Consider the following 25,240-nt stretch of genomic DNA (forward strand, 5'->3'; position numbering starts at 1 on the left):
ACACAGGGACTCCATGACACATAATAAAGACCTGCACCAATCATGTTGGTCAGCGTTACAGCTCAGAGTGAGGAAGCGCTCAGAGGAAGCGCTCACAAGCTCCGCAGCTGAGGAGCTCTGACAGTTGCTGGAGAGGAGAGTCAGTGGGCTCCATAGGGTGGCCAGGCCCCAGAGCAGTGGTCCTCAACCCTCTGATCAGCTCCTCACGGGCGACCCACAAACACAGTGACTTTGCTGCTACTTTGTAACTATCACTTTGCTACTGTTTGAATCATAATGCTCCTAACAACTGAGCCATCATTCCAGTCCACAGAGATTCTTAGGATACATGCTGGGCTGGCAGGATGGCTCAGGGAGTGAAGGTACCACAACTAAGCATGGCCATGGTTAACCACCAGGACTCACCCCAACTGTGAAATGACACAACAGACACCCCAGAGTTTCTTCTGACCTACACACACACGTAACAAATATTTTGAAAAGGCCTGTGATAGCTGAGTGAGTGAAGATGTTTGCTGCCAAACCTGACCACCTGAGTTCGAAGCCAGGACTCACATGGAAGGAGAGAACTGACCACTCTGTTAGTTTTCCTCTGACCTCTGCCCATATGGTTTGACATATACACACCCCACATCCCCTCCAAATAAATAAATTACACAAAGAAGATACATGTAACTTGGAAATTCTTTTAGTTTACACATGTGATTTTATTAGTTTTCTTGATTAATGGAAAAAAATTATAATTGTAATAGAAATTTAAAAAATCAAAATAAAGGAAACAAACTTTTTTTGATTCATAGGGTGCAGAAGTAATAATGACAAACACTAAGAAACAACAAAACACATCATACTACTGACTTTCTCCTCCGGTTAAAAAAAAAAAAATAGCAAAAAGAGAAAACTGTTCAAGGTAAGCATGGAAGGAAATGCAGAGTGATGATCTTTTGGGAAAAAAAAAAAAACAACTAAAACCACTAATGACATATTTCATTAAAACAAAAGGCCAGAGAACTTTAACCAGTCCATACATCTTAGCACAGTGATTTCATGGCTTTAAAATCCCATTTAATGATAAGCAAACAAACCAACGCACAGGAAAACGAGACTGCCGTTTCCTTGTATTCTTATTAAAATGTCATCTGTGGACAATTTGCTAAAAAGTGTTCAAAGTTTCATTTATATTTTACAAAAACTGACAACATTCAAACCAACATGATTGCTTTCCATCCATTCAATAACTGAGAGGACAATAATATAAAAATATGTAAAAATTATTCTAGATTCATAATTACTAGATATGCCAACACCTATACAGCTAGTATAAATTTAATGATTAAAAAATATTTTTGTTTCCTTAAAAACACGTAGTTCATTTACCATTCGGTATCAGACAGACACTGGCCACCCTGAAGTACCAAAGTCATGACAGGTAAAGCGGCCGTGTCTAGACTTTGGGTTTCTTGTTAGGTGGGTCCTGAAGACTAAACTTTGGAATTTCACCAGGAGTGTATGGAATCCTCTTGGAAGATACCTTTTTGCCAATTGTTTCAATCTGAAGAGGAAAAAGATCGAAGTATTAGTGACGGCACACGTACTTAGGAGCTCTATAGCGCAGAGAGAAGGGAAGACGACGAGGGAACCTTTTCAAGGTCGGAGTTGCGGAGAGAGCTCTGGCTCTTTATGTTTCTAGAATCAAGTGCTACCCCACTTGCTGTCTTGATTTTGTTAGGTTTAATAGCGTCTGGGTCTCGCTATGCAGCGCTGGCCTCCAACAAAGGATGCGTACTTTATAGTCACCTGCTCTCAATGGCACTTTCCCTTACTTAGTGACTCCATTTCCTATTTTATTTCTGAGATAGGCATGAAGTACAGACAGGCCTGCAACTGCCTATGCAGCAGGAAAGGACCTGATAGAAGGGTGCTACCACACCCAGCTGGATTTAAAAATCAAAAATCTTACTAGGGAAAGTTAACTTTTCTCTAATTCATTCTATGTATGTGAGTGTTTTGTTTGTACATGCACATATACATGTACCCAGTGTGTGGGCCCGGTGCCCTGGAGGTTAGAGGTGATTGTGAATCACCATGTGGATGCTGGAAACTGAACCTGCGTCCTTTGCAAGAGCAAACCACAGAGCCGTTTCTCCAGACTTCTGTTTGTTTGTTTTTAGTTTTATTTTTTGTGTATGTGACAGTTTCTGTGACTGTCCTGAAACTTACTCTAGACCAGGCTGGCCTCAAACTCAGGGATTCACCTGTCTCTGCCTTCAGAGTGTGGGCATTAAAGGTGTGCCAAACCTTACCAAGCTAATTTTAAATATCTATCCTTCTATGTGTGACTTAGAAATTAACATTTAAAGGGGCACACTCCTGAGTTTAAGTCACAACCCAGAAAAAACAGTCCTGTGGCCCACTCCCTAAGGAAGGTGGGAAGGAGGGATTTCCAAGAAGTTAACAAAGTTGCCAGCTGAGTGCTGAAGCCTAAGTGAGTGAGAGGTTAAAGAAACCAGACCCAGTATTGTTGGTGAGAGATCAGGCCTTCCTGGCGCCTCCCAGCTGCTGCTGAAGACAAGCACACACTCAGAGTGGTGCCATGCTGGCAACCCTCCTGCAGCAACCTTTTTCTCTACGTAGCCTTGGCTGTCCTGGACTCCCTTTGTAGACCAGGCTGGCCTTGAACTCACAGTGATCCACCTGCCTCTGCCTCCTGAGTGCTGGGATTAAAGACGTGCGCCACCACGCTCGGCCCACAGCAACCATTTTTTAATCTTCCCTAACTTACTCTGCTAGTAGGCTCTACTCGGTGTCCATACTGCTCCAGGAAGTAGAAAGTAACAACTTGTTAGTACTAGACAGAACTGGTAGCGCTGAGGCAGGGGGACACAAATGCACTGCTCTGGGCCAGCTCTGTTAGGTTTCCCAAGGATGAACTTGAATGAAAGAGGACTAGCTGAGAAGCCCAGTCTTCCTTCAGAGCTCTCACAGCGGAGACAGCGCTGAGTGAAAGGTACAGGGTGAACACCAGCTGTGAACCAGCTATTCTCACAAGGGTGAGTGTTGCTGCCACAGTGAAGCATTTCCTCAGGGGCTACCCACACTCAACCCCACCCCTCACTGTAGTGAGCTCTGAACAACAAGGAAACACCATGTAATCACAGTGTCTCTTCTTACTTGACCTTTATAGTATGAGGTGAGATGGGGCACATGCTATTTCTACAGGTTAGGCACTTGAAGCCTTTCTAGTAAAGGAGACCAACTTTATGTCACCAACAGGGAAGGAGTGAAACCATTACCAAAAAAATCTGGGACTTTCCAGAGAATGTACCTCTTGTCCTGGTTATCTTACTGCTAAATTAGAAAATAGAACAATTCTAAAACCCTGTACAATGGGTTTAAAAATTGACCAGGGCCAAACCAGGCGTGGTGTCGCATGCCTTTAATCCCAGCACTCGGGAGGGAGAGGCAGGTGGATTGCTGTGAGTTTGAGGCCAGCCTGGTCTATAAAGTGAGTCCAGGACAGCCAAGGATACACAGAGAAACCCTGTCTCAGAAAAAGAAGAAGAAGAAGAAGAAGAAGAGGAGGAGGAAGAGGAAGAGGAGAAAAAAACAAAGCCAGCCTGGTCTACAAAGCGAGTGAGTACACAGAGAAACCCTGTCTCAAAAAACCAAAAGGAAAAAAAATTGACCAGGGCCACTGAGATGGCTCAGAGGGTGAAGGTACTAGCACAAGCCTACAGCCTCTGGAACAGATAAAAGGAGAGACCTGACCTCCACACATGCCCCCACCCCAAATCATGAACACACAGAGTGATAAATGAAATAAAGTAATAATGACTAGACCAAAACAAACAAACAAGCCATGCTAGAACCCTGATGACCTGGAAGCCAATGGTCTGCAGTTCACTGTGGAGCCCGTCCAGGACACGTCGTCCATCGAAGATAAAGGCTGGCTTCAGCATTTTTTTATGAATCCGTTCATAATCCAGTTCCTGAACAGACATACAAATGAGTAACTAGAACACGCAGGTGGACACATATTCAACCTGTGCTCACACTGGAATGCCTGTACAATTTTTCTTAAAGTAATTTCTGAGACTTCACCTTAAACATGTCCCATTCAGTGCAGATGACAAGGGCGTGGGCGCCATCACACGCTTCATACGGGTCCTTGGAAATCGTCACCAGTCTGGACACTACAAAAGCAGCAACAATGAGAAACAGGTCGCCTGAAGCTATGTATTTTAACACTCTACAGTAGAGAGTGTCTGACAAGAGGGAACCATCTGTGGGAATGATGGAAGGGTGGGGACCAGGAGCACCCCAAACTGTCGTCACCAGCATCTCCTGGGACTCTCGGGCTTAGTGGAATACCACCATGCACTGTACCTGGGCTGCAAGCATCAGTGGAGTAAAGACAGCTCATGACTTCAGCTCAAAGCTCAGACTAGAATATCTAAGGGTTAATTTTAGAGAAACAAGGCTGAATACTGGGCAAACTACGGGCAGTAAGTGACAGAAATGCGACTACTGAAGGCCTCAGAGAATATGCAGTTGTGTGGGTTGGTACCTAAAATGACTTACGGAACAGAGTCCTACCTTGGTCGTCCGCTGAAACCCCGGGATGGGAAAGATCCACAACTATCTGTTCCCTGGGTACTTTTGGGTCGTATATATGGAGATGCGCACCTTCATCCATGAGGTACTTGCTGATGTAGATGCTGGAGGATTCTCTGAAGAGAAACAAATCACTGTGGTGAGTCCCCTCAGGCTTAAAGGCAAGTGCCTTTTTTTAAAAAAAGATTATTTATTATTATGTATACAGTGCTCTGCCTGCATGTGTGCCCACAGGACAGAAGAGGACATCAGATACATTATAGATGGTTGTGAGCCACCATGTGGTTGCTGGGAATTGAACTCAGGACCTCTGGAAGAACACCCAGTGCTCTTAACCTCTGAGTCACCTCTCCAGCCCGCAAGTGCTTTTTTATCCACTTCTGGCTGACATGTTTTAGAGAGCCAATGAAATACGTTAGCAGGTAAAAGTGGATCCCGCCATAGAAGGAGAGAAGTGACTACCCTACCTTGTCCTCTGACCGTCACACAGGTACCATGGCGTGTGCACATGCGCATACACGGTCCTCACCATGCAGCCCTGGCCGGCCTGGACCTTGCTGTGTGGACCAGGTTGGCCTCCAGCTCAGAGAGCTGCCTGTCTCTACTTCTACCTCTACCTCCAGAGCTTAATACTGTGAGTACTAGGTAAGCATAGGTAAGTTAACATTTTAAAGCCTCAGTACCTGGTATCCCCAGTATCCTTTTTGAATGCAAACCCCAGGATAGCTATCTTCTTATCGGTCACTGTGTTAAACAGGCTGTCTATGATCCGCGACGCAAACCTTCTCCTCTGGTAGTCGTTCATGTCTATGACCTAAAAGCACGTGTAAAATATACAATGTCAGCTTACAAAAGTGTAGTGGGCAGCATGCATATGGTCTTACAGTAAATTCTACTGTAGAACTGCACAGTTTACATGTCGATGACAAAGCTTACCAAACAGTTATTTGGATTTAAATCTGAAAATTAAAAATCCCCACCAATTGCCGAATGTGGTGGCGCACACCTTTATTGCTAGCATTTGGAAGGCAGTCACACCTGAATTCAAGCTAGCCTGATCTAGAGAGCAGCCATGGTTATACATACAGAGAAACCCTGTCTTTTGAAAAAACAAACAAAACAATAAGAAAACCCACCAATTTCCTTCCTTAGAGCCTTCCTGAAGGCTTTCTTTTGACATGACCTGCCATGAGTGAAGCTGGGGTGGATGACAAGGTGGGGACACAGCCAGGCTTGAACTCTGAAAGCATCAAGACTGATTGAAGGCCCTCCCCGAGCCAGCTTCCGTAACTCCTGAGCAAACAAGGTGGTAAGCAACCATCTCTCCAGGCCTTCCCTCAGGTGCCATGACTCACCATCCACCACAGCTCACCACAGGAAGAAAATGGCTAAGAACAGACACAGCACAGAGGGCGAGTGGCTTCTGCACACACTGTGACACCGCAGTGCTGGACACTGTCTGGCTGACCTGCTAAGTTTAAGTTGCTGCTGACATGAGCAGAAGAGAAAAAGGAGGTTTTTTTTCTTTCTCTTTTTTCTGAGACAGGGTTTCTCTGTGTAGCCTTGGCTGTCCTGGACTCTCACTTTGTAGACCAGGCTGGCCTCAAACTCATAGTGATCTGCCTGCCTCTGCCTCTCAAGTGCTGGGATTACAGGCATGCGCCACCACGCCCAGCAAGAGGAGGCTCCTTCAAAAGCTTGCAGGGTCAGCACTCGGGAGGCAGAGGCAGGCGGATCACTGTGAGAGTTCAAGGCCAGCCTGGTCTACAAAGTGAGTCCAGGATGACCAGGGCTACACAGAGAAACCCTGTCTCAAAAAACCAAAAAAAAAAAAAAAAAAAAAAAAAAAAAAAAAAGCTTGCAGGGACCATTTCAAGTCTTGGCAGCTTGAAAAAAAAAAAAAAAAAGCCCAGAAAGTATTAGACAATCAGGACTTCATTTGCACTTTTTGCACAGTGAATGGCAAGATAAAGTCACCTGCTAGGTTGAGTGAAATACACAAAAACTGAGCCATTTTTACAGATTCACCTATAGCTATTGCTGAAATCTGAAAGATTACAACTCAAGGAAAACCATTTGGGAAAGGTGCGTAACTTGGCCAGTACCTTGGGCAAACTATCATTTCTTTAAAAAAAAAAAAAAAGATTTATTTATTTATTTATTTATTGTATATGGGTGCTTTATCTGCAGAAGAGGGCATCAGATCACATTATAGATGGTTGTAAGCCACCATGTGGTTGCTGGGAATTGAACTCAGGACCTCTGGAAGAGCAGGTGGCGCTCTTAACCACTGAGCCATCTCTCCAGCCCAAACTGTCATTTCTTTTTTTTTTTTTTTTTGGTTTTTCGAGACAGGGTTTCTCTGTGTAGCCTTGGCTGTCCTGGACTCACTTTGTAGACCAGGCTGGCCTCGAACTCACGGCGATCTGCCTGCCTCTGCCTCCCGAGTGCTGGGATTAAAGGCGTGCGCCACCACGCCCGGCCCCTCAAACTGTCATTTCTTAAAGACTATCTTCTCTCATCTAAAAATAGGGGCTACTGTCAGTGATAAGAATTAAATTAGATTCTGCTTGCAAAGTGCCCCCAAAGAGTCTCCAGAATAAGCAAGCATTTGATAAGCAGGAAGGGGTTCCTGTTTTAGCTCTGGGAACTGAAAGAGGGCAACGGCAGTATCCACAGATGCAAATCATTGAAAATATTACAATTAGGGTTCTTTAGTTTGACAGAAAAACATGCTTCACACCAAGCTCCAGGCTAGCCTGGACTACATAGTGAGAGCTGTCTCTCACAATGGGCACACCTGTAACTCTAGCACTGGTGAGGAGGCAGCTTCTCAGCTACAGAGCAAGTTCAAGACCAGCCTGCTTACCTGAGTCAGACTCAAACACATACCGCCAAACACAGGGGATAATAGTACTTCCTGACTTATTCTAGAAGCAAATTTAGCTATAAAATGAGAAGTATTAATGAATCAAAAATGCCCATTACTGTAGACTAGGAAAAAAGACTAACTGAAAACTGACACTCAGCCAGTGTGGTGGCGCACACCTTTAATCCCAGCACTCGGGGAGACAGAGGCAGGTGGATTTCTGTGAGTTCCAGGGCTGCCTGGTCTACATAGTGAGTCCAGGACAAAGAGGCTACATAGGGAAACCCTGTCTCGAAAAACAACAAGAAGTAGAAAACAAACACTCATTCAATAAATCTGAAATAAATAAATTGAGTTCCTGGAACAACTTCTGTCAGAACCATTTCACCAAGGATACCATATTTAATTAGAATCTAATCAGAAGCTATTGACTACAAAGATACGTACCTGCTGCCAGTAACGAGCTACTTCGGGCAGATTCAGAGCTTCGCAGAGATAAACCAAATTCAGAACATCTTTTTGGAAGCAGCTCCCACCAAAACCTGAGGGAACAAAATTGACAATGTTTTCAGGGAAGAGCCAGAAGCCATGTCCTGCAGCAAAGATTACACAATGCTGACAACTTTTATTCAGATTTTAATAAAATTCAGATAGCTGCTACATGGTGAGTTCAAGTCCAGCCTTGGCTACATGAGACCCTGTATCAAGATGAAAAAAAATGGAAAAAGCAATTTATAAAACATGTGACATTTATAGGTAATTAGCTCTTCAAGTATTTACTAAATAGTTCCTCAACACAGGTTTCATTAAAGCTACATTTGACCTTTTTCCTTTTAAGAAAGTTTTTTTCTAATTTTTATGTGTGTTTTGCCTGCATGGACGTATGTGCGTCATCCTCAGAGGTTAGAAGAGGGACGGCTGGTTTAGGTGGCTGTGGGATTGCTGGGAATAAACACGAGTCATCCACAGAACAACTGTTCTCAACGCTGAGCCATTCCCACTTGACCGTTCCTTTGCATTATCATCTGTTTCTTCTGTCACTTATCTGGCATGATTGCCCTGTAGCTCCTACTTTACGGCCGAGTTAGTAGACTTTAAGGTAAATGGCCAGATAGTAAACACTTCAGCCTTTGGGGGCCATAAAAGCTCTACCTCTGCAGGTCCACGGCAGCCAAAGACGAGAGACAGGCTGTGGGCACAGTATGACTGTATTCCTATAACGCCTACCTATAAAAAGCTGTGGGGTAGACTTGGGACAAGGTGTGCTTGGTCACCTTTGAGCTAGTACAATTCCGAGTACAGCAGAGAGGTAAGGACGTCAGTGTCAGGAACACCTGGCCTCAGTACTGTGTGATTCTGAGCAAGTTACAAACTTTGCCTGAACCTCAATATTTTCTAAAAACAAAATCTCAGCACCTTCTTCTAGGCCATAAGCAGTAAAAACGCCAAGTGTAGTTTTGCATGTCTGCACCCCTGGCTCGTGAAAGGTACAAACAGGAGGGGCAGGAGTCCGAGGCCAACCTAGACTACACAGCAAGTTTAAGGCCAATCTAGGCTGTAACGAAACTGTCTTGAACAGGGCGGTGGTGGCGAACACCTTTAATCCCAGCACTTGGGAGGCAGAGGCAGGAGGATCTCTGTGAGTTCAAGGACAGCATGGTCTACAAAGAGTTCCAGGACAGCCAGGGCTACACAGAAAAACTCTATCTTGAAGATGGGGGTGGGGTGGGGAACCAACAAAACTGTCTTGAAAGAAGAAAAAAAAAAAAAACCACTTAAAGGAGACAAAATACTGATAGTCCACAAAGTGAGTCCAGACAGCCAGGGTTACACAGAGAAACCCTGTCTGGTAAAACTAAAAAAAAAAAATATATATATAAATAAATAAATAATAAAAACAAAACAAACAAACAAAAACAAAAACCAAAAACACCACACCACATAATATGTCCTATGTAAACAGTAGCTATTTTTTATTATAGTTAAACATCAAGGGGGCTGGAGAGATGGCTCAGTGGTTTAGAGCACCGCCTGCTCTTCCCGGAGGTCTTGAGTTCAATTCCCAGCAACCACATGGTGGTTCACAACCATCTATACTGTGATCTGATGCCCTCTTCTGCAGATAAAAACGCTCATATACAATAAATAGTAAATAAATAAATCTTTTTAAAAAAAATCAAAAAGGGCAAAGAAACCAATGCTAGGAAGTGACATATAGCCTCAGAAACACTAGCTTGGTGTTAGTGTGTGTACATGTGTGTACACACCTGCTGCTGGGATTGACATGAGGCCTTTTGTTTTGTTTTCTTTTGTTTCTGTTTTGGCTTGGTTTTTTCAAGACAGGATCTCTCTGTGTAGCCTTGGCTGTCCTTGACTCGCTTTGTAGACCAGGCTGGTCTCAAACTCACAGCAGTCCGCCTGCTTCTGCCTCCTGAGTGCTGGGACTAAAGGTGAACATGAGGCCTTGTACATGCTAGGCAAACAGTCTAACACTGAGCCACGGCCCAACCCTCTTTGTGTATTTTTTTTATTTTATTATTATGAGGCAGGGTTTCATAAATTATGTGCTATAAAGTACTTTTTAGTGCTATAATACAGTCTTACTACCACAAATAATGAGAACCGACTACACAGCTGGTATAAAGTTGGATTAAAAGATTGGCCTGAGGGCAAATGCACTGTGACCAAGCCAGGCGGCACATGCTGTAATCCCAATTACCTTGGAGGCTGATGAAGGAGCATGGAAGACTCGTAGCCTGCCTGGGCTAAGCAGCAGCAAGTTCAAGGGCATCCTGGGCAACTTGCCAACAGAGGCTAGCCTCAAACTCCTGACACAGACCCCCAACTTCACGTCTTCTGTACAACCCAAATGGGAGGGTACTCTGGAAGCCGGTGGACAGCTTAAGGGCGTCTGCTCTCTCCTTTTAGCACAGGAGCTCAAACTCAAGCCACCAGGCATGGAGACAGGCACGATCCTGTCAGCTATTCACTGAGCCACCTCAGAGGCCTTAGATTTGGGGGATTTTTTGTTTTGTTTTGTTTTGCAAAACAGGGTTTCTCTGTGTAGCCTTGGTTGTCCTGGACTCGCTTTGTAAACTAGACTGACCTCAAACTCACAGAAATCAGCCTGCCTCTGCCTCTCAGGTGCTGAGATTAAAAGTGTGTATCACCAAGTCCAGCTGATATTTTTTTTTTAAGAATTATTTTATTTTATGTGTATGAATGTTTTGCCTGTATGTGTGTATGTGGTACATGCCTAATAAGTCATGAGAGCTTGGGATACCCTGGAATCAGTGCTGGGAATTACACACTGGTCCTCTCTCTGCACGAGCAGCTGGTACTCTTAACCACCAAGCCATCTCTCCTCAGTGTTAGGAATTACACACTGGTCCTCTCTCTGCACGAGCAGCTGGTACTCTTAACCACCAAGCCATCTCTCCTCAGTGTTAGGAATTACACACTGGTCCTCTCTCTGCACGAGCAGCTGGTACTCTTAACCACCAAGCCATCTCTCCGGCCCCTTTACAATTAAAAAAAAAATTTTTTTTTGTTTTTTCGGGACAGAGTTTCTCTGTGTGGCCCTGGTTGTCCTGGAATTCCCTTTGTAGACCAGGCTGGCCTCAAACTCAGAGATCTGCCTGCCTTTGCCTGTAGAGTGCTAGGATTGAAGGCGTGTGCCACCACCACCCAAGAATCTTTATTAAAAAAAAAAAAAAAAGATGTTAAATTTAAAAACAAGAATCTTCTATAAACCTAGAAGCTTTAGTAGCCTATCTGGTGTAGAGGAAAGTTTTCCTTACCCACACTGGCCTTTAGGAACTTATTTCCAATTCTTTGGTCCATCCCAATAGCCGTGGCCACTTCTTCCACGTCAGCCCCTGTTGCCTCACACAGAGCACTTATGGAGTTGATGCTGCTGATCCTCTGTGCAAGAAAAGCATTTGCTGCCTTTAAATAAAAGAGAAACGAGAGAAGATGATGAGTGAAAAAGCTACTTATATGTCAGTATATTTCATTGAGGTCATACAAGTTAAAAAAAGCAGACGTAAGAAATATTGATGGAGATACTAAGACAGATAGATACTAAGAGATACTGATGGGTGCATTTTGAGGAGACAGTGGAAGTCTGGTTAGAAAACACAATTTATTTATTTATTTATTTTTTTTTTTTTTTAGAAAACACAATTTAAAAAGGAATAACTGGGTGGACATGGTGGCGCACGCCTTTAATCCCAGCACTTGGGAGGCAGAGGCAGGCAGATCATTGTGAGTTCAAGACCAACCTGGTCTACAAAGTCCAGGACAGCCAAGGCTACACAGAGAAGCCCTGTCTATTTATTTATTTATTTTATTTTATTTTATTTTTCCAAGACAGGGTTTCTCTGTGTAGCCCTGGCTGCCTTGGACTCACTTTGTAGACCAGGCTGGCCTGGAACTCACATGGATCCACTTGTCTTTGCTTCTCAATTGCTGGGATTACATGTGTGTACCATCATGGCCGGCTAGAAACCCTGTCTAGAAAAACTAAAAAGAACGACTAATTAGAAGTGCAGAGAGCTTGACTAACAGGCAAGGCCTTTTAATCCTCAGCACTAAAGTGTGTGCGTGTGCATGTGATCCCCACAGTCAGGCAGCTGAGGCAGGATTTTGAGCTTGACACTGGCCTGAGTAACATCGGACACCCTGCCTAAACACAGTAACCGATATAATGACACGTTGCAAGCTGTGCACTAACCAGCTTGGAAAGCTCTGAGGACCACGTGTTGGTGGTGAGGATCTTTTCCTTGGGAACCCAGTGCTCATATACAGCACAGAGTGCCCGAACAGCTTTCTGGCCCTCTGGGGTCTCATCCCCTCCAATCAGGACTCTGTCTGGGTTCTTCAGGTCCTTGATGGCTGTTCCCTCTGCCAGGAACTCAGGGTTGGACAGCACCTACAAGGACAATACAAAGTTTCAAGCTGGAAGGAATTGTGGGTGACTTTAAGGCTTCCGTCTTGACCTAAGAAAAATCAGATTCTATGGGTTTTTGTTTTGTTTTTCTTCATACCTGTAAGTTCAAGTTGGGCTTTGTGTTGGCATCAAATATGCGGCGGATGCTCTCTGCTGCCCGCACGGGGACTGTGCTTTTCTCAGTCACGATTTTGTACCCATTGGAGTTTTGCACAATGCGTCGAGCACATGCTTCAATGTACTTGAGATCTGCTGCCCGTCCTTTCCCCATCCCGTAGGTTTTGGTTGGTGTGTTCACCTAGTAAGAGCATTTGGGATGAAGAGCAGCGTGCCTGTGAAGGCTGCCCACTGCTTTCAAAACAGAGCCCCTGACCACGAGTTAATTAACTGACAGCAGTCACGGCCTCCGCTCTCACAGATACAACCTCTGACATGAACAGCTGAGGCACCCAGAGAACTCCTGTGGAGAAGCTGCGTACTTGTGCCAGACACCAGCGAAAGCAGGCAGGCTCCAGCTAAGGCCAGAAGACAAACATGAACTCAAAGCTGCTCGCTCTAAAGGAGCGCCTGCCTATCAGGTGCAATTGCTGTCATGGTTAAGAGCACTTGCGGCTTGATACCAAGTAAGACAATGAAGCTTCCTTTAAAAACCACATGGCGAAGCAAACTACTTACAGAAATAAACACCAGATCGGCTTCTCTAATGGCATCATCAATATTTGTAGAAAAAAATAGGTTTTTCCCTCGACAGGACTCAACCACTTCTTTTAGTCCAGGCTAGAGAAGGGAAAAAGGACAAGGAGTTAAGCACGCAGTATTTCCAGTCCTGAGATAACAGGAAGAACCACCTTTGTCCAGGGAAACGCTGTGCTGCAAACTAAAGGTCTAGATTTCCAAGTCGTGTCTTTAGACTAGCTGAGGACACTGGGCGTGGGAGTGCACACCTGCAGCCCTGACACACTTAGGAGGCTGAGGCAAGGCTGAGCTGCACAGGGAATTTGAAGTCACACCAGCTACTCTGGGAGGTTCTGTGAGAACCAAAAAAAAGAAACAAGAGGGAATCATACACAAAGCACAGTCAGTAAGGATGTCATCACTAAATGAAGCAAAGTTGAACTTGCACAATCAAAGATCAGTCACCTTAAAATGCTTTGTCATTATTTGCCACGTACCTGGGTGATACATTAACCATTAACTCATTATCACACCCTTCAAGGCCCTATGACTTTAAACACACTTTCTGCACTGTCATTATGAATGCAGTCCTCTCCTCCTCATGATTCACACTACAGAGGTGGCTGCAAAAGTATTTACTTTATACAAACAGACAGACATGTATTTTTCTAAGCCCTACTATTAAAAAAACACTGAAAATCTTTACTTTCTCCCATGCAATTTTATTGGTGATATATTTACATTAAAATTTGAGCCGGGCATGGTGGTGCACGCCTTTATACCCAGCGATGGGGAGGCAGAGGCAGGTGGATCTCTGTGAGTTAAAGGCCAGCCTGGTTCTACAGAGTGAGTACAGGACAGCCAAGGCTACACAGAGAAGCCGTGTCTCAGTAGGGGGAATTTTTGAGAACCAGGTGGTGGTGGTGGTGCAAGCCTTTAATCCCAGCACTTGGGAGGCAGAGGCAGGCGGAGAGCTGTGAGTTCACTGCCAGCCTGCTCTATAAATCAGGTTTAGTATAGCCTGAGCTACACAGTGAAATCCTGTCTCAAAAACCCAAACCAACCAAACCAAACATTTACTTTACAGAAGGGTGTGTGTGTGCCATGGTGTTCATGTGGAGATCAGGAGACGACCATTGGGAATCAGTTCTCTCTCTCCCTTCATGACGCAGGCCCCAGGATCAAACTCAGGTCTTCGGGTTTGACAGCAATGTCTTTCTCAGCTGAGCCCTCATCTCCCTGGCCCTGAGGCCTTTTAACATGATTTTGGAGGAGCCATAACTGTAAACTCATACACCTGGAACTCACAGAGATCTGCCTCTGCCTCCCGAGTGCTGGGATTAAAGGTGTGCGCCACCACTGCTTGGCACCTTTTTCTTCTCTCTCTCTCTCTCTTTCTCTCTCTCTTTTTTTAATGTATATGAGTGCTCTGTTTTCATGGATACCAGAAGAGAGTCAAATTCCATTACAGATGGTTGTAAGCCACCAAGTGGTAACATATCAGGATTTTTTATTGTATACTTTTGGCTTTTTGCTCATGAGACAGCCCAGGCTGGCCTGAAACTCACTATATTTCAGTAATGCTCCTACCTCAGCCCCTCAAGTACTTGGATTATAGGCATCAACTACCACACCTAGTTTTTTGTTTTTTCTTTTTTTAAAGATTTATTTTATATATATATATGAGTGCTCTAACTGCATACCAGAAGAGGGCATCAGATCACATTATAGATGGTCATGAGCTACTGTGTGGTTGCTGGGAATTGAACTCAGGACCTCTGGAAGAGCCTCTTAACCACTGAGCCATCTCTCCAGACTCTGTTTCTTTTTCTTATTATCTGGAACCCAAGGCTGTATGTCAGCTAGTCAAGCTATCATGAGCTACATCTTAGAGCTATGCAGAGCCTTTGCATTGTTTTGAGGCAGGGTCTCTCTGTGTTGTGCTGTTTGGCCTTAAACTAGCTATGTAGACCAGGCAGACCTTAAAGTTATTTCATCCTCCTGAGAGCTAAGGTTACGGTGTTAATATCACACCCAGCCAATTGGGTGCAGTTATAGATTTCACAATAGTATAAACTAGCTAACCAACACAGTAAGAAAACAGCAAGATGGGGCTGGAGAGATGGCTCAGAGGTTAAGAGCACTGACTGCTCTTCCAAAGGTCCTGAGTTCAATTCCCAGCAAGCACATGGTGGCTCATAACCATCTACAATGAGATCTGGTGCCCTCTTCTAGTGGGCAGGCACACATGCGAGCAGAATATGTATAAATAAAAAATAAATAAATAGTTTTTAAAAATAAATAAATGAAAAAAAAAAAAGAAAACAGCATAGAAACAAAGAACTATCCAATATATAATTTACCTCATAAATAGGAAGGGTTGGAGAATTCCACGCATTGATTCTTGACTCATTGACATCAACAACTGTTACTCTGATTTCCGGGCACATGTGAGCAATGACACTGCATGTGGGCCCGCCAACATAGCCCGCACCAATGCAACAGATCTTCTTAATTTCAACCATGACTGAACTAAAAGGAAAAGAAGAATGCTTCAGCATTGAAAACAGGAAATCTGTACAAATCGCTGGCATATTCATCATAAACTGTCAGATATGTGGAACCATTCCCCACCTTTACTCATTGGAATTACGAAAACTGTGAGTGAAAAATAACATCCCAATTAGATGACTTGCCCTCTTCTCCATTGTGCTAGCACGAAAGAGCTAAAATTTATAACAACTGGCATTACTGCACAAGCCATAAAATTATGATGTCAAGAATCAACATAAGTCTGGGCTGTGCTGACACACTCCCTTAGTCCAAGCCCTCGGGAGACAGAGGCAGGCAGATGTGAGTTCTACAGCTGGTCTACAATGTGAGTTCCAGGGCTACACAGAGAAAGCTCTATATTAAAAAATTTAAAAGAACAAGAAGAAGGAGGTGGAGGGCGTCTAAACCAGGGTAGCTTGAATTGCAGAGAGAAAGCCCCAGGACAAATGTATACACATCAGTGCAGTTCTCACTTATATGTGAGCCTACAAAGATGAGTTTTCCAAGAGGTTTATACGGTCACAGATGTTAAGATTAGTTAAGATCAGACCTGGCCTCAAGGATTATGCTTCTGCTTGGCTTAATCATCCCTCAAGAAGTGTGTGTGTAACTAAATTCCCAAGTGCTGGTAGGTGGGGCATACAAGCTGGAGGGCTTCACTCTCCACGTGGATTAATGCCTATTATAAAGGGCTTTGGCTATGAGTTTCATCTCATGTTCTTTGTTCTTCCGCCATGGAGTGACACAGCAAAACAGGCGGGTGCCAGATGTCAGCCCCTCCATCTTGGTTTTGCCAACCTCTAGTACCCTGAGCCAAGAAATTCCTGTTCATTATAAATCATCCATCTCAGGTGTTGTTCTAGCAGCAAATATGGACCAAAATACCCGTTAAATACTTAATTGGCATAACATTATTTTTTGGGTACTGAACAATAATCTTGAAACTCTATGACAACTTCGCCACACAAAACAGGACAAGGCTAAAGGAAAGCAATTTTCAATGTTTTTGCGTGTGTGCTGGTGTGCACACCTGTGTGTGGGCATGCAGGGGCCTGAGGCTACTTCATGTTCGCATATTGCTCTTCACCTGAGACAGGGTCTTGCTGAGCCTAGAGCTTGCTGTTGTCTAGTGAGGCTGACTTCCCAGCCATACTGTCTCTGGCCCTCAGCCCTGGGTCACAGCTGTGTACGGCATAGTAGCTTTTACTAGATGCTGGGGTCCAAACTCTGATCTTCGGGCTCTCACAGCAAGTACTTTACTGCCATGCTATCTCCCTATCCCAGAAAAGTAATTTCTGCAGTTATCAATATTGTTGCACTGATTTTGCTAACTTTTCACCAGGCATTGGTGAAATGACTGACTCTCAAGATTTACAAGGCACTCAGGAGGCAGAGGCAGGTGGATCGCTGTGAGTTTGAGGCCAGCCTGGTCTACAATGTGAGTCCAGGACAGCCAAGGCTACACAGAGAAGTCTTGAAAAAAAAAAGATTTACAAGGAATTGACTTATGTATATGAATGTCTGGCTATTCGCTATACTACCATCAAAATGACCCATTCTGTTTCTGCCAAGGTCTCTGACAACACTGAATCCAACCCATTCACACAACCCAAAGAAAAGAAAAACAGTAATCAGAGGCTTTACAGTTTTTTGTGGATCCCTGCATGGATCGGAGAAGGTGCTCTGGGTTAGCCTAATGACAGGGCTTCACAAGAAAGTATCTGTGTGTCAGTGGAAGTGACTACCCATCATGGGTGAGGTGAGACAGTTAGAGTCTTAGTACTGCAAAAATTAAAACTCCACAAGGATTTAGTTCCCTAAATAGGCAAGCCTCAGAATTTGAGAACTCTACTTAGAAAGTATCATTGTGTCCTGCAACTTTGTAGAACAGGAACTCACAACCATCCATCTGCTTCTGCTGCTCAAGTGCTGGGGCTAAAGGCCTGTACCACCAAATCTCGCTAGAAAATATTCTTAATAATATTCATAAAAATAAAATTGGGGGCGGAGCCAGCTCTCTCCTTCCACCACGTGGATCCCAGGACTGAATTTAGGTCCTCAGGCTTGGTGGCAAGAGCCTTGTCCGGCTGAGCCATCCAGCCAGTGCCACAGTAAGATGCTACAAGGAAACATGGGTGAAGGAGCTTCACTTCTGCCCCATCCCGTGAGCGCGCTTCTGCAGGCAGTGCCCTGTTCCTTGTGTATCCTCCCACGCTCCTTTGCGTGTGCACTGTGATCTTTTTGAGAAAGGGTTTCTCTATTATGCAGCTCTGTGCTGGAATTCACTATGTAGACCAGGCTGGCCTCAGACTCAGAGGTCTGCCTCCAGAGTGCTGAGATTAAAGGTGTGCACCATCATGCCTGCCATAGTCTTATTTCTGAATTGAAGAAATGCCGTATAGACAGTCTCTACACTGGCTTTTTTGTTTAACTTACTGTATTCTACAGTCACATCCTCACCTTTAATGGTTACGCTGCATTCCTCTATGTGGATATACTTACCAGGAAATATTAAAACCAAGTCTAGTACATTCCTTAATTGCCTGAGTGAGTTACAAGTTCTCTATTAGCAGTTGTGACTTACGTATATGAATGTCTGGCTATTCACTATACTACCATCAAAATGACCCATTCTTCTGTTTCTGCCAAGGTCTCTGACAGAAACATAACATTTTGCAAGACTTTGCAAAGACTTGACTCAGTAAAAAATACCAAGGGTACCCAAGCTGACTTCTGGCAGTCAGCCATCTTTCCTTGCCTCACCCATCTTTGCTTCACCTAGTCTAAGTGGATGGAAAAGATGATGTTGAGATCACTACGTGAGTGGCGAAGCTCCAGGGAATCTTCTGAAACTCTCCTCCCTGTAGGGAGACATGCTTCCAGCCTTCACTGCGGCTGTCCCACCTTACTGTCCCACCTCCACTGTGGCTGCCCTTCCTCCACTGTGGCTGTCCCTCCTCCACTGCGGCTGTCCCACCTTACTGTCCCTCCTCCACTGTGGCTGTCCCACCTCCACTGCGGCTGTCCCACCTTACTGTCCCACCTCCACTGCAGCTGTCCCACCTTACTGTCCCTCCTCCACTGCGGCTGTCCCTCCTCCACTGCAGCTGTCCCTCCTCCACTGCGGCTGTCCCTCCTCCACCACGGCTGTCCCTCCTCCACTGCGGCTGTCCCACCTTACTGTCCCTCCTCCACTGTGGCTGTCCCTCCTCCACTGTGGCTGTCCTGCCCTCACTGCGGCTGTCCCTCCTCCACTGAGGCTGTCCCTCCTCCACTGCGGCTGTCCTGCCCTCACTGCAGCTGTCCCTCCTTCACTGCAGCTGTCCCACCTTCACTGCGGCCATCCCACCCTCTATACAAGGGAAGCTTGTACATCTGGTTTCAGAAAAATTCCTTCAAGTCATTCCAGGGCCTAGTCCTTTCCCCATTACAAAGAGTAATGTTTGTAAGCCGGGCGTGGTGGCACATGGCTTTGGTCCCAGAACTTGGAAAAGTGGTTCTCTGAGTAGGAGGCCATAGTCTACAAAGTGACTCCAGGACAGCCAGGGCTATACCTACACAGAGAGACCCTGTCTGGAAAAACCAAAAACCAACCAAACAACAACAACAAAATAAAAACCAAAAGAACAAAAAGGAAAAGAAAGAAACCATATGCAAGTAAAGTGGCTCAATGATAAAAAGATAATGAGCTAGAAGGTAAAATGAATGTTCCGAGTTCAAGGAAGGATGAGGATGAAGAGGGACCCAGGAGATGGTCCAGGGAGTAAAGCGAGCCTAATGCCCTGAGTTTAGTCCCTGGAACCCACATAGGGTGGAAGGAGGAAACTGGATCCTGACCGTTGCCCTCTGACCTACACACACACATACACACACACTCACATAAACACATACACACACACTCACATAAACACATACACACACACTCACACACACATACACACGTAAACACACACACACACACACTAATTAACAAATATTCAGAGGAAAAAAGGAAGAAGAGGACTAGAAGAGTCATCTCAATGCAGAAGGAGTTGAGCCTAAAGAAGGGCAGGACTTAAGGGAAGGAAAGAAAACCAGGAAGAACACTCTAGAGAACAGTAAAAGAATAAGCACAGAGAAGTGAGAAGAGCCACTCAGTGGAGTAAAGCAGAGAGTACAAAGGAATGTAAGAGGCAACAGTTGCTACCAACTAGGGAACAAGCTCAGTACAAGTGGCTCTTGAACGCCTCTCTCAGGAGAGCAGAACAGCAACAATCTAGTAGCACCTACATTGTTGAATGGAACCATCATAATTAGAGGCACTGGTACAACTACGACCTGTCCCGAGTTAGGCGAGTTAGAGTGGGGTGGGGCACAAGACGACACAGTATTTGATGGGATAGTCACTTTTATACAGCAGAACGGTGACATGGAATCTAGAGAAGAGAAATTTTCTGGTTCCAGGGAAGTGGAGACAGGAACAGAATTTTCCAGGCTTAGACTGCATATTTCCTCAAAATTCTGTTCTGATGCTTTATGAATTCCGATTCCCAGAAGCTACACTACCTACCAGACACAGATGGCCTGGATTTCAGGTACAAGAACAGTTGATCCTCTGTCCCCACAGGTCTACACTCACAGAATCAGGTTGTGTGTGTGTGTGTGTGTGTGTAAAACTGGAGGCCAAGTGTAACTGCACACATCTTTAATCCTAACACTAAGGAAGCAGAAGCAAGCTTGAAGCCATCCTGATCTACATTTTAAGTTCCAGGCCAGTCACCAGTCACAGCAACATAGTAAGACTCTATCTTAAAAAAAAAAAAAAAAAAAAAAAAAAAAAAAAAAAAAGGTTATATCTCTAATGAATATGTATAGACTTTTTTCTTCTTTTTTCCTCTTTTCCCCATTACATTAGGTATTGCTTTTATTGTTTGTTTTGAGGTAAGGGCTCCCTAGACAGCCTAGAACTTGCTATATAGCCTGGGCTAGTCTGGTGCTCAGGAACACCTCTAACCAAGCTAGGATTACAGTATGTGCCATGATACTCCGTTTATTAGGTATCATATGTCACCTAGAGATGATTTAAAGTATACAGCAGCACATGCATAGGCTACAGGAAAATAAATACAGCAGCATTTTATTTAAAGCTCTTGCGCATTCCCAGATGTGGGCATTTGCAGTAGTCCTGGAACCACTCTCCCAGAGATACCAAAGGATCACTGTTCAGGCCCTGCAGCAAACTCTGCTACTGTGACAGCAAAGTTCCACTGTAGTGTGTCCGCTCCGTCTCTTTGTAAGCTACATAACACAAACCAACATCTAAACCCTGATGAACTCTAGGCTTACAGGTTCATCTTCAAGCTTCGGAAGACTGACCAGAACTACCACATACCAAGACATCCTTCCAGGCTGGAGAGAAGGCCCAGTGGCTATCATCACTTGCTGTTCTTCCAGAGGACCTAGCTTAAGGCCCCAGCACCACACACACAGTGACTCACAACCATCCATGACTCCAGTTTCAGGGGATCTGATGCCTTCTAAACACAGGTACCAGGCATGAAGATGGTTTAGACACTCATGCAGCCAAAATTCCCAAACACATAAGAAAGACACCTGCTTCCCTCCCTAATTAGACTATCTAGTAATTAGAATTTCTGAGTAGTGTTGGTCCAGAGGATCTTACAGGGTTACAACTTAATTCCATAGCCAAGAAGTTACAGCTATTAAGACAGCCTATGCCCTCAAGCTCAAACAGGACTTACTTTGTTAACATTTGGAAGCACAGAACGAATGTCTATGGAAGGAAACTCGTGGGCTTAGGGAGTTCCTATTTAATAAGGCGTCTCAAGGCTAGAAAATAATTAGATTTATTTATTTATTTAATATTGATGTACAACACATGAGTGCCTGGGAGCTAGATGGGTGTGAGCCACTAGTGTAAGCGCTGGGAATTGAACCCAGGTGTCCTGCCAACAGAACGAGGGCTCTTTAACCGCTGAGGCATCTCTCCAGCGCCAAGGCTGGTGGTCCTTCCGAGCTGCTGTTCACTGCTAGACCTGGGACACCTAGTACGGCAATCCCTCGGTGAGTACTGAGTAAGTAACTCTGCATGGGCCTCTAGTGTTACAGACTTCATGTTTCATAGCTTCAGTTAAGATATTTTACAGTGAACAGGTGACTACCTTCTCTAGCCACCTAAAGAACAGCATCAAGTTACTGCTAATATTATGGTTTACAGATTAAATCCAGGGCCTCAAGCATCGCAGGTACACACTCTATCCCTATGTTCCGCCCCCTAGGTCTCAAGTTACTTCTCTGCCTTCATTTCAAGACCCTAATCCAGGGTTCTTTCTAAGCAGTAGTTCCGGCGGCAGCTGCATCTGTGCAGTAGAACTGGATATGCCATCGCCATTTTGTGTTTTCTCTCTCCCTCCTCCGCTTCCTTCTTTCCCTCTTCCCCTCACACACCCACTTCTCTCTCTCAGCAAGGTTTCACTCTGCAGCCTAGGCTGACCTGGAACTGGTGGTGATCTTTCTGCCTCAACCTCCCAGGAACTGATTATAGGCATGAGCCATTACACTTGGCTTTTGATGAGTTGGTCTTCATTTTGGGTTGGTATCCTTGCCTCGCTAGTTTTCGTATGACGTACAGTGTATACATGACAATGGATGGAAATTTACTTAAGAAGATAGATACCCAATCAATGCAAGTCAAATCAAGTCACTTGGAAGTTTCAATAAAAGCATCAATAAACTTTAATATGGAGCTTGATACAATGTTATCAGTATAGTTTCTATGACACAGATATTTTCTGATTCTGCTTTCTTTTTCATAATTTCACAATTTTCATAGTTTTAGTGTTTTGTGTGTAGTATGGAGGCCGTGGCACATGTCTAATGACAACTTCTGGGCTCCAAGCTTTCCTTTCACTGTGGGTTCTGGGGATCAAACTCAAGGCTGTCAGGCTCTTGCGGGAAGTCTTTTACCAGCAGGCCCATCTCACCATTTTCTAGTTCTACTTGTATTTCCAAGCCAGGCCATGGTGGCACATGCCTTTAATCCCAGCACTTGGGAGGCAGAGGCAGGCGGATCCCTGTGAGTTCAAGGCCAGTCTGGTCTACAAAGCAGTCCATGACAGCCAATGCTACACAGAGAAACCCTGTCTCGAAAAACCAAAAATTAAAAAAAAAAAGAACTCTACTTGTATTTCCACCCTCTGACCCTCACTGTGCTGACAAAAAAGCAGGCCTGCTTGCTTACTGAATAGGTCATTCTGAAATGAGCCCTCACCTCTGCATTTTGGGAATCACAATATACCACCCCATCCTAAAACTACTGTTCATATAAAATCTCATAAATTCAGATAAACACTTCAACCTACAAGACGTCACTAACAGCCAGCAAACGTCCTACACTGTCATCTGAGCAGAATATACAATCCATCTGCCACCCCTTTCACCGTTACTTAAGGACTGAACAGCAGGCGTGATAGGCGGCTGGATACACCAGCCTCACTCAGTCGTTTCCTGGAAGCTCACTTAAAGGACGCCTGTTGGGGGGCGGGGCGCAGGGGGGAACTACCGTGAAAGATTGTTAATTTTATGTATCAAGGGAATGATACAAAGCTGTAGAAATAGGAGGAAAGATAGGGCATGCCCAGTGGTTAGAGATTTTATTGAAAGCAATACAGAGATGAAAGGGTGGGGGCACGTATTTTCCAAACCAGGTTTGCATAGCATTCAGCTCAGACTAGAACCTGAGTACTCAAAAGCACAGCTCAGGGCAGAAACACTCAGCTCTTTCAAGTCCAGAACCCGTCAGACGAAACAGACCGGACTACTGTTCTCCATTTCTTAGGAGATTTTTTTAAAAGTCAAAGACTGGTCTTTGAGGTGAGTGGATGAACAGTTAGTCTTCTGTGTACCCCACATATGAGCTCTCTCCTAGCTAGCCCCTCCTTTCTCTATACCAGATTTTGCAACTCTCCTCAAATTATTTTATACGCAGTACGTGAAGATTTTTCAAGATGTCACAAAAACATGGTCCCTGCAGCACCCAAGAAAAGCCTTCCTGTCGGGCAATAGTGGTGCACATCTTTAATCCCAGCACTTGGGAGGCAGAGGCAGATGGAAAGAGAATTCATGGCCAGCCTGGTCTACAGAATGAGTTCCAGGATAGCCAAGGCTACACAGAGAAACCCTGTCTCGAAAAACCAAAAAAGAAAAAGAAAAAAGGCCTTCCCTGACATCAAGTCCAAGCCTCCGTGCAAAGGCCAACAATGGACTGCAGGAGCCCCACCCCCCACCCCCAAGAGATTAGGATAAATGCCTGAGGGCTTCGTCTTCGAGGGGCTCTAGGGTTTTGCTTCTCCACTTAAGGGCTACCATAGGAGAGCAGCGGGCCCCCCAGGTGAGCAGACTGTAATCCCCAACAAAGCCTAGGACTGTAAAGCGCCCATTAGGCCCAGGGAGAGGACCCTTTTTCCTTCTGGGGACCCTTTGGATTTCTGAAGCGGCGGGACAATATCGTTCGTTTCAAATCGGAAACTGGGGAGAATGAGAGCGGGCTTGAAGACGCACGAGTTGTGAATCAAAAGCCTGGCTCGCCTGACCTCCTGCAAGCCCACGACGTGATTCCCGCCGGGCCCTAAAGAGAGAGGACCAGGGTGGTGGTGCGGTCCAGGGAGCGGCCGGGGACCCCGCGCGCGCCCCGGCCGCGAGAAGGGGACATCCCGCGGGGACCGGTGCTTACCCACTTCCAAGGCCGGAGCTCGGCGGCCGCTCGGATCCCGCTCGCTCCGCAGGCTCCACACACCGCTTCGCCCGCCGCTGCCCGAGTCCGGGGCCCGCGGCCGTATTTAAATGCTTCCACCCGGGAAGGCGGAGGCTTCATTACCCCGCAGCCAGGCCTTCCCAGACTCTGAACCCAGCCACCGCCCCGCCACCGCCCCGCCTCCCTCCGGCCCAGGCTGCCCCGGCAGACCTCTATTTCTTTCAGGACCCTGAGCGGCATAATGGGCGGGGCCCAAAGTGTGTGGTCACGCCCCTTTCGGAGCAGGGCGAATCAGCTAGAGCCAACTCACTGCCTCCGCCCCCGTCCGCCTGCGAGCGGCAATGGACGTGGCTACGTGCGCAGAGGGTCCACTACGCTGGCCCGCTGCAAGGGCGCGGGTGTCGCGGGCAGAGCTCTTTCCAAGCTCCTTGGTCCTTGGAATCTGGGATGAGGAAAGTTCTCGCGTGCCAAGTGAGCCACCCATGAGCACAGGACAAGCCAGGGGCCGAGCCCACAGAACACTCTTCCGGCTTCCCGGCCTTACCTTCATCTTGCAGACTCCGTTCTTCTCCCCCCAACACACCCCCAGGACTCTGGGCTGACCTCTTGCTGGCCTCCCACACCCTTCGAGCCCCTGGGTCCGCCGCGCCCTCCAGACAGCTGCCCAGAGTTTAGTCACTTCCCATCCCGATGGCGTCAAGTCTGGGAAGGAGACGCCTCAAATCGAAAGGATGCTGAGTTCCATCATGGCTGGACCAGAGAACCTGGCCCTGGCCAGAGAACTTGGCGCCCATGCCTTGAGAGGGCGTACTTTCCAGGAAAACTT

At 45.6% G+C, this 25,240-nt stretch overlaps 1 protein-coding gene across 1 annotated transcript; it reads right to left on the bottom strand.

Moving 5' to 3' along the window:
• Positions 1-961: 961 nt before the first annotated feature.
• On the bottom strand, positions 962-24,584 carry Ugdh (UDP-glucose 6-dehydrogenase). Its single transcript, XM_051164843.1, has 12 exons — positions 24,394-24,584; positions 15,473-15,641; positions 13,110-13,211; positions 12,532-12,732; positions 12,219-12,416; positions 11,284-11,431; positions 7,931-8,025; positions 5,298-5,428; positions 4,597-4,730; positions 4,102-4,193; positions 3,879-3,989; positions 962-1,552 (listed from the first exon to the last, which is right to left on the bottom strand). Exons 2-12 carry the CDS (start codon positions 15,632-15,634, stop codon positions 1,445-1,447), a joined length of 1,482 nt encoding a protein of 493 aa, XP_051020800.1. The 5' UTR covers positions 15,635-15,641; positions 24,394-24,584; the 3' UTR covers positions 962-1,444.
• Positions 24,585-25,240: the final 656 nt, after the last annotated feature.

Source organism: Acomys russatus, chromosome 22 (genome assembly GCF_903995435.1).
Source record: "Acomys russatus chromosome 22, mAcoRus1.1, whole genome shotgun sequence".
NCBI classification, from domain to species: domain Eukaryota; kingdom Metazoa; phylum Chordata; class Mammalia; order Rodentia; family Muridae; genus Acomys; species Acomys russatus.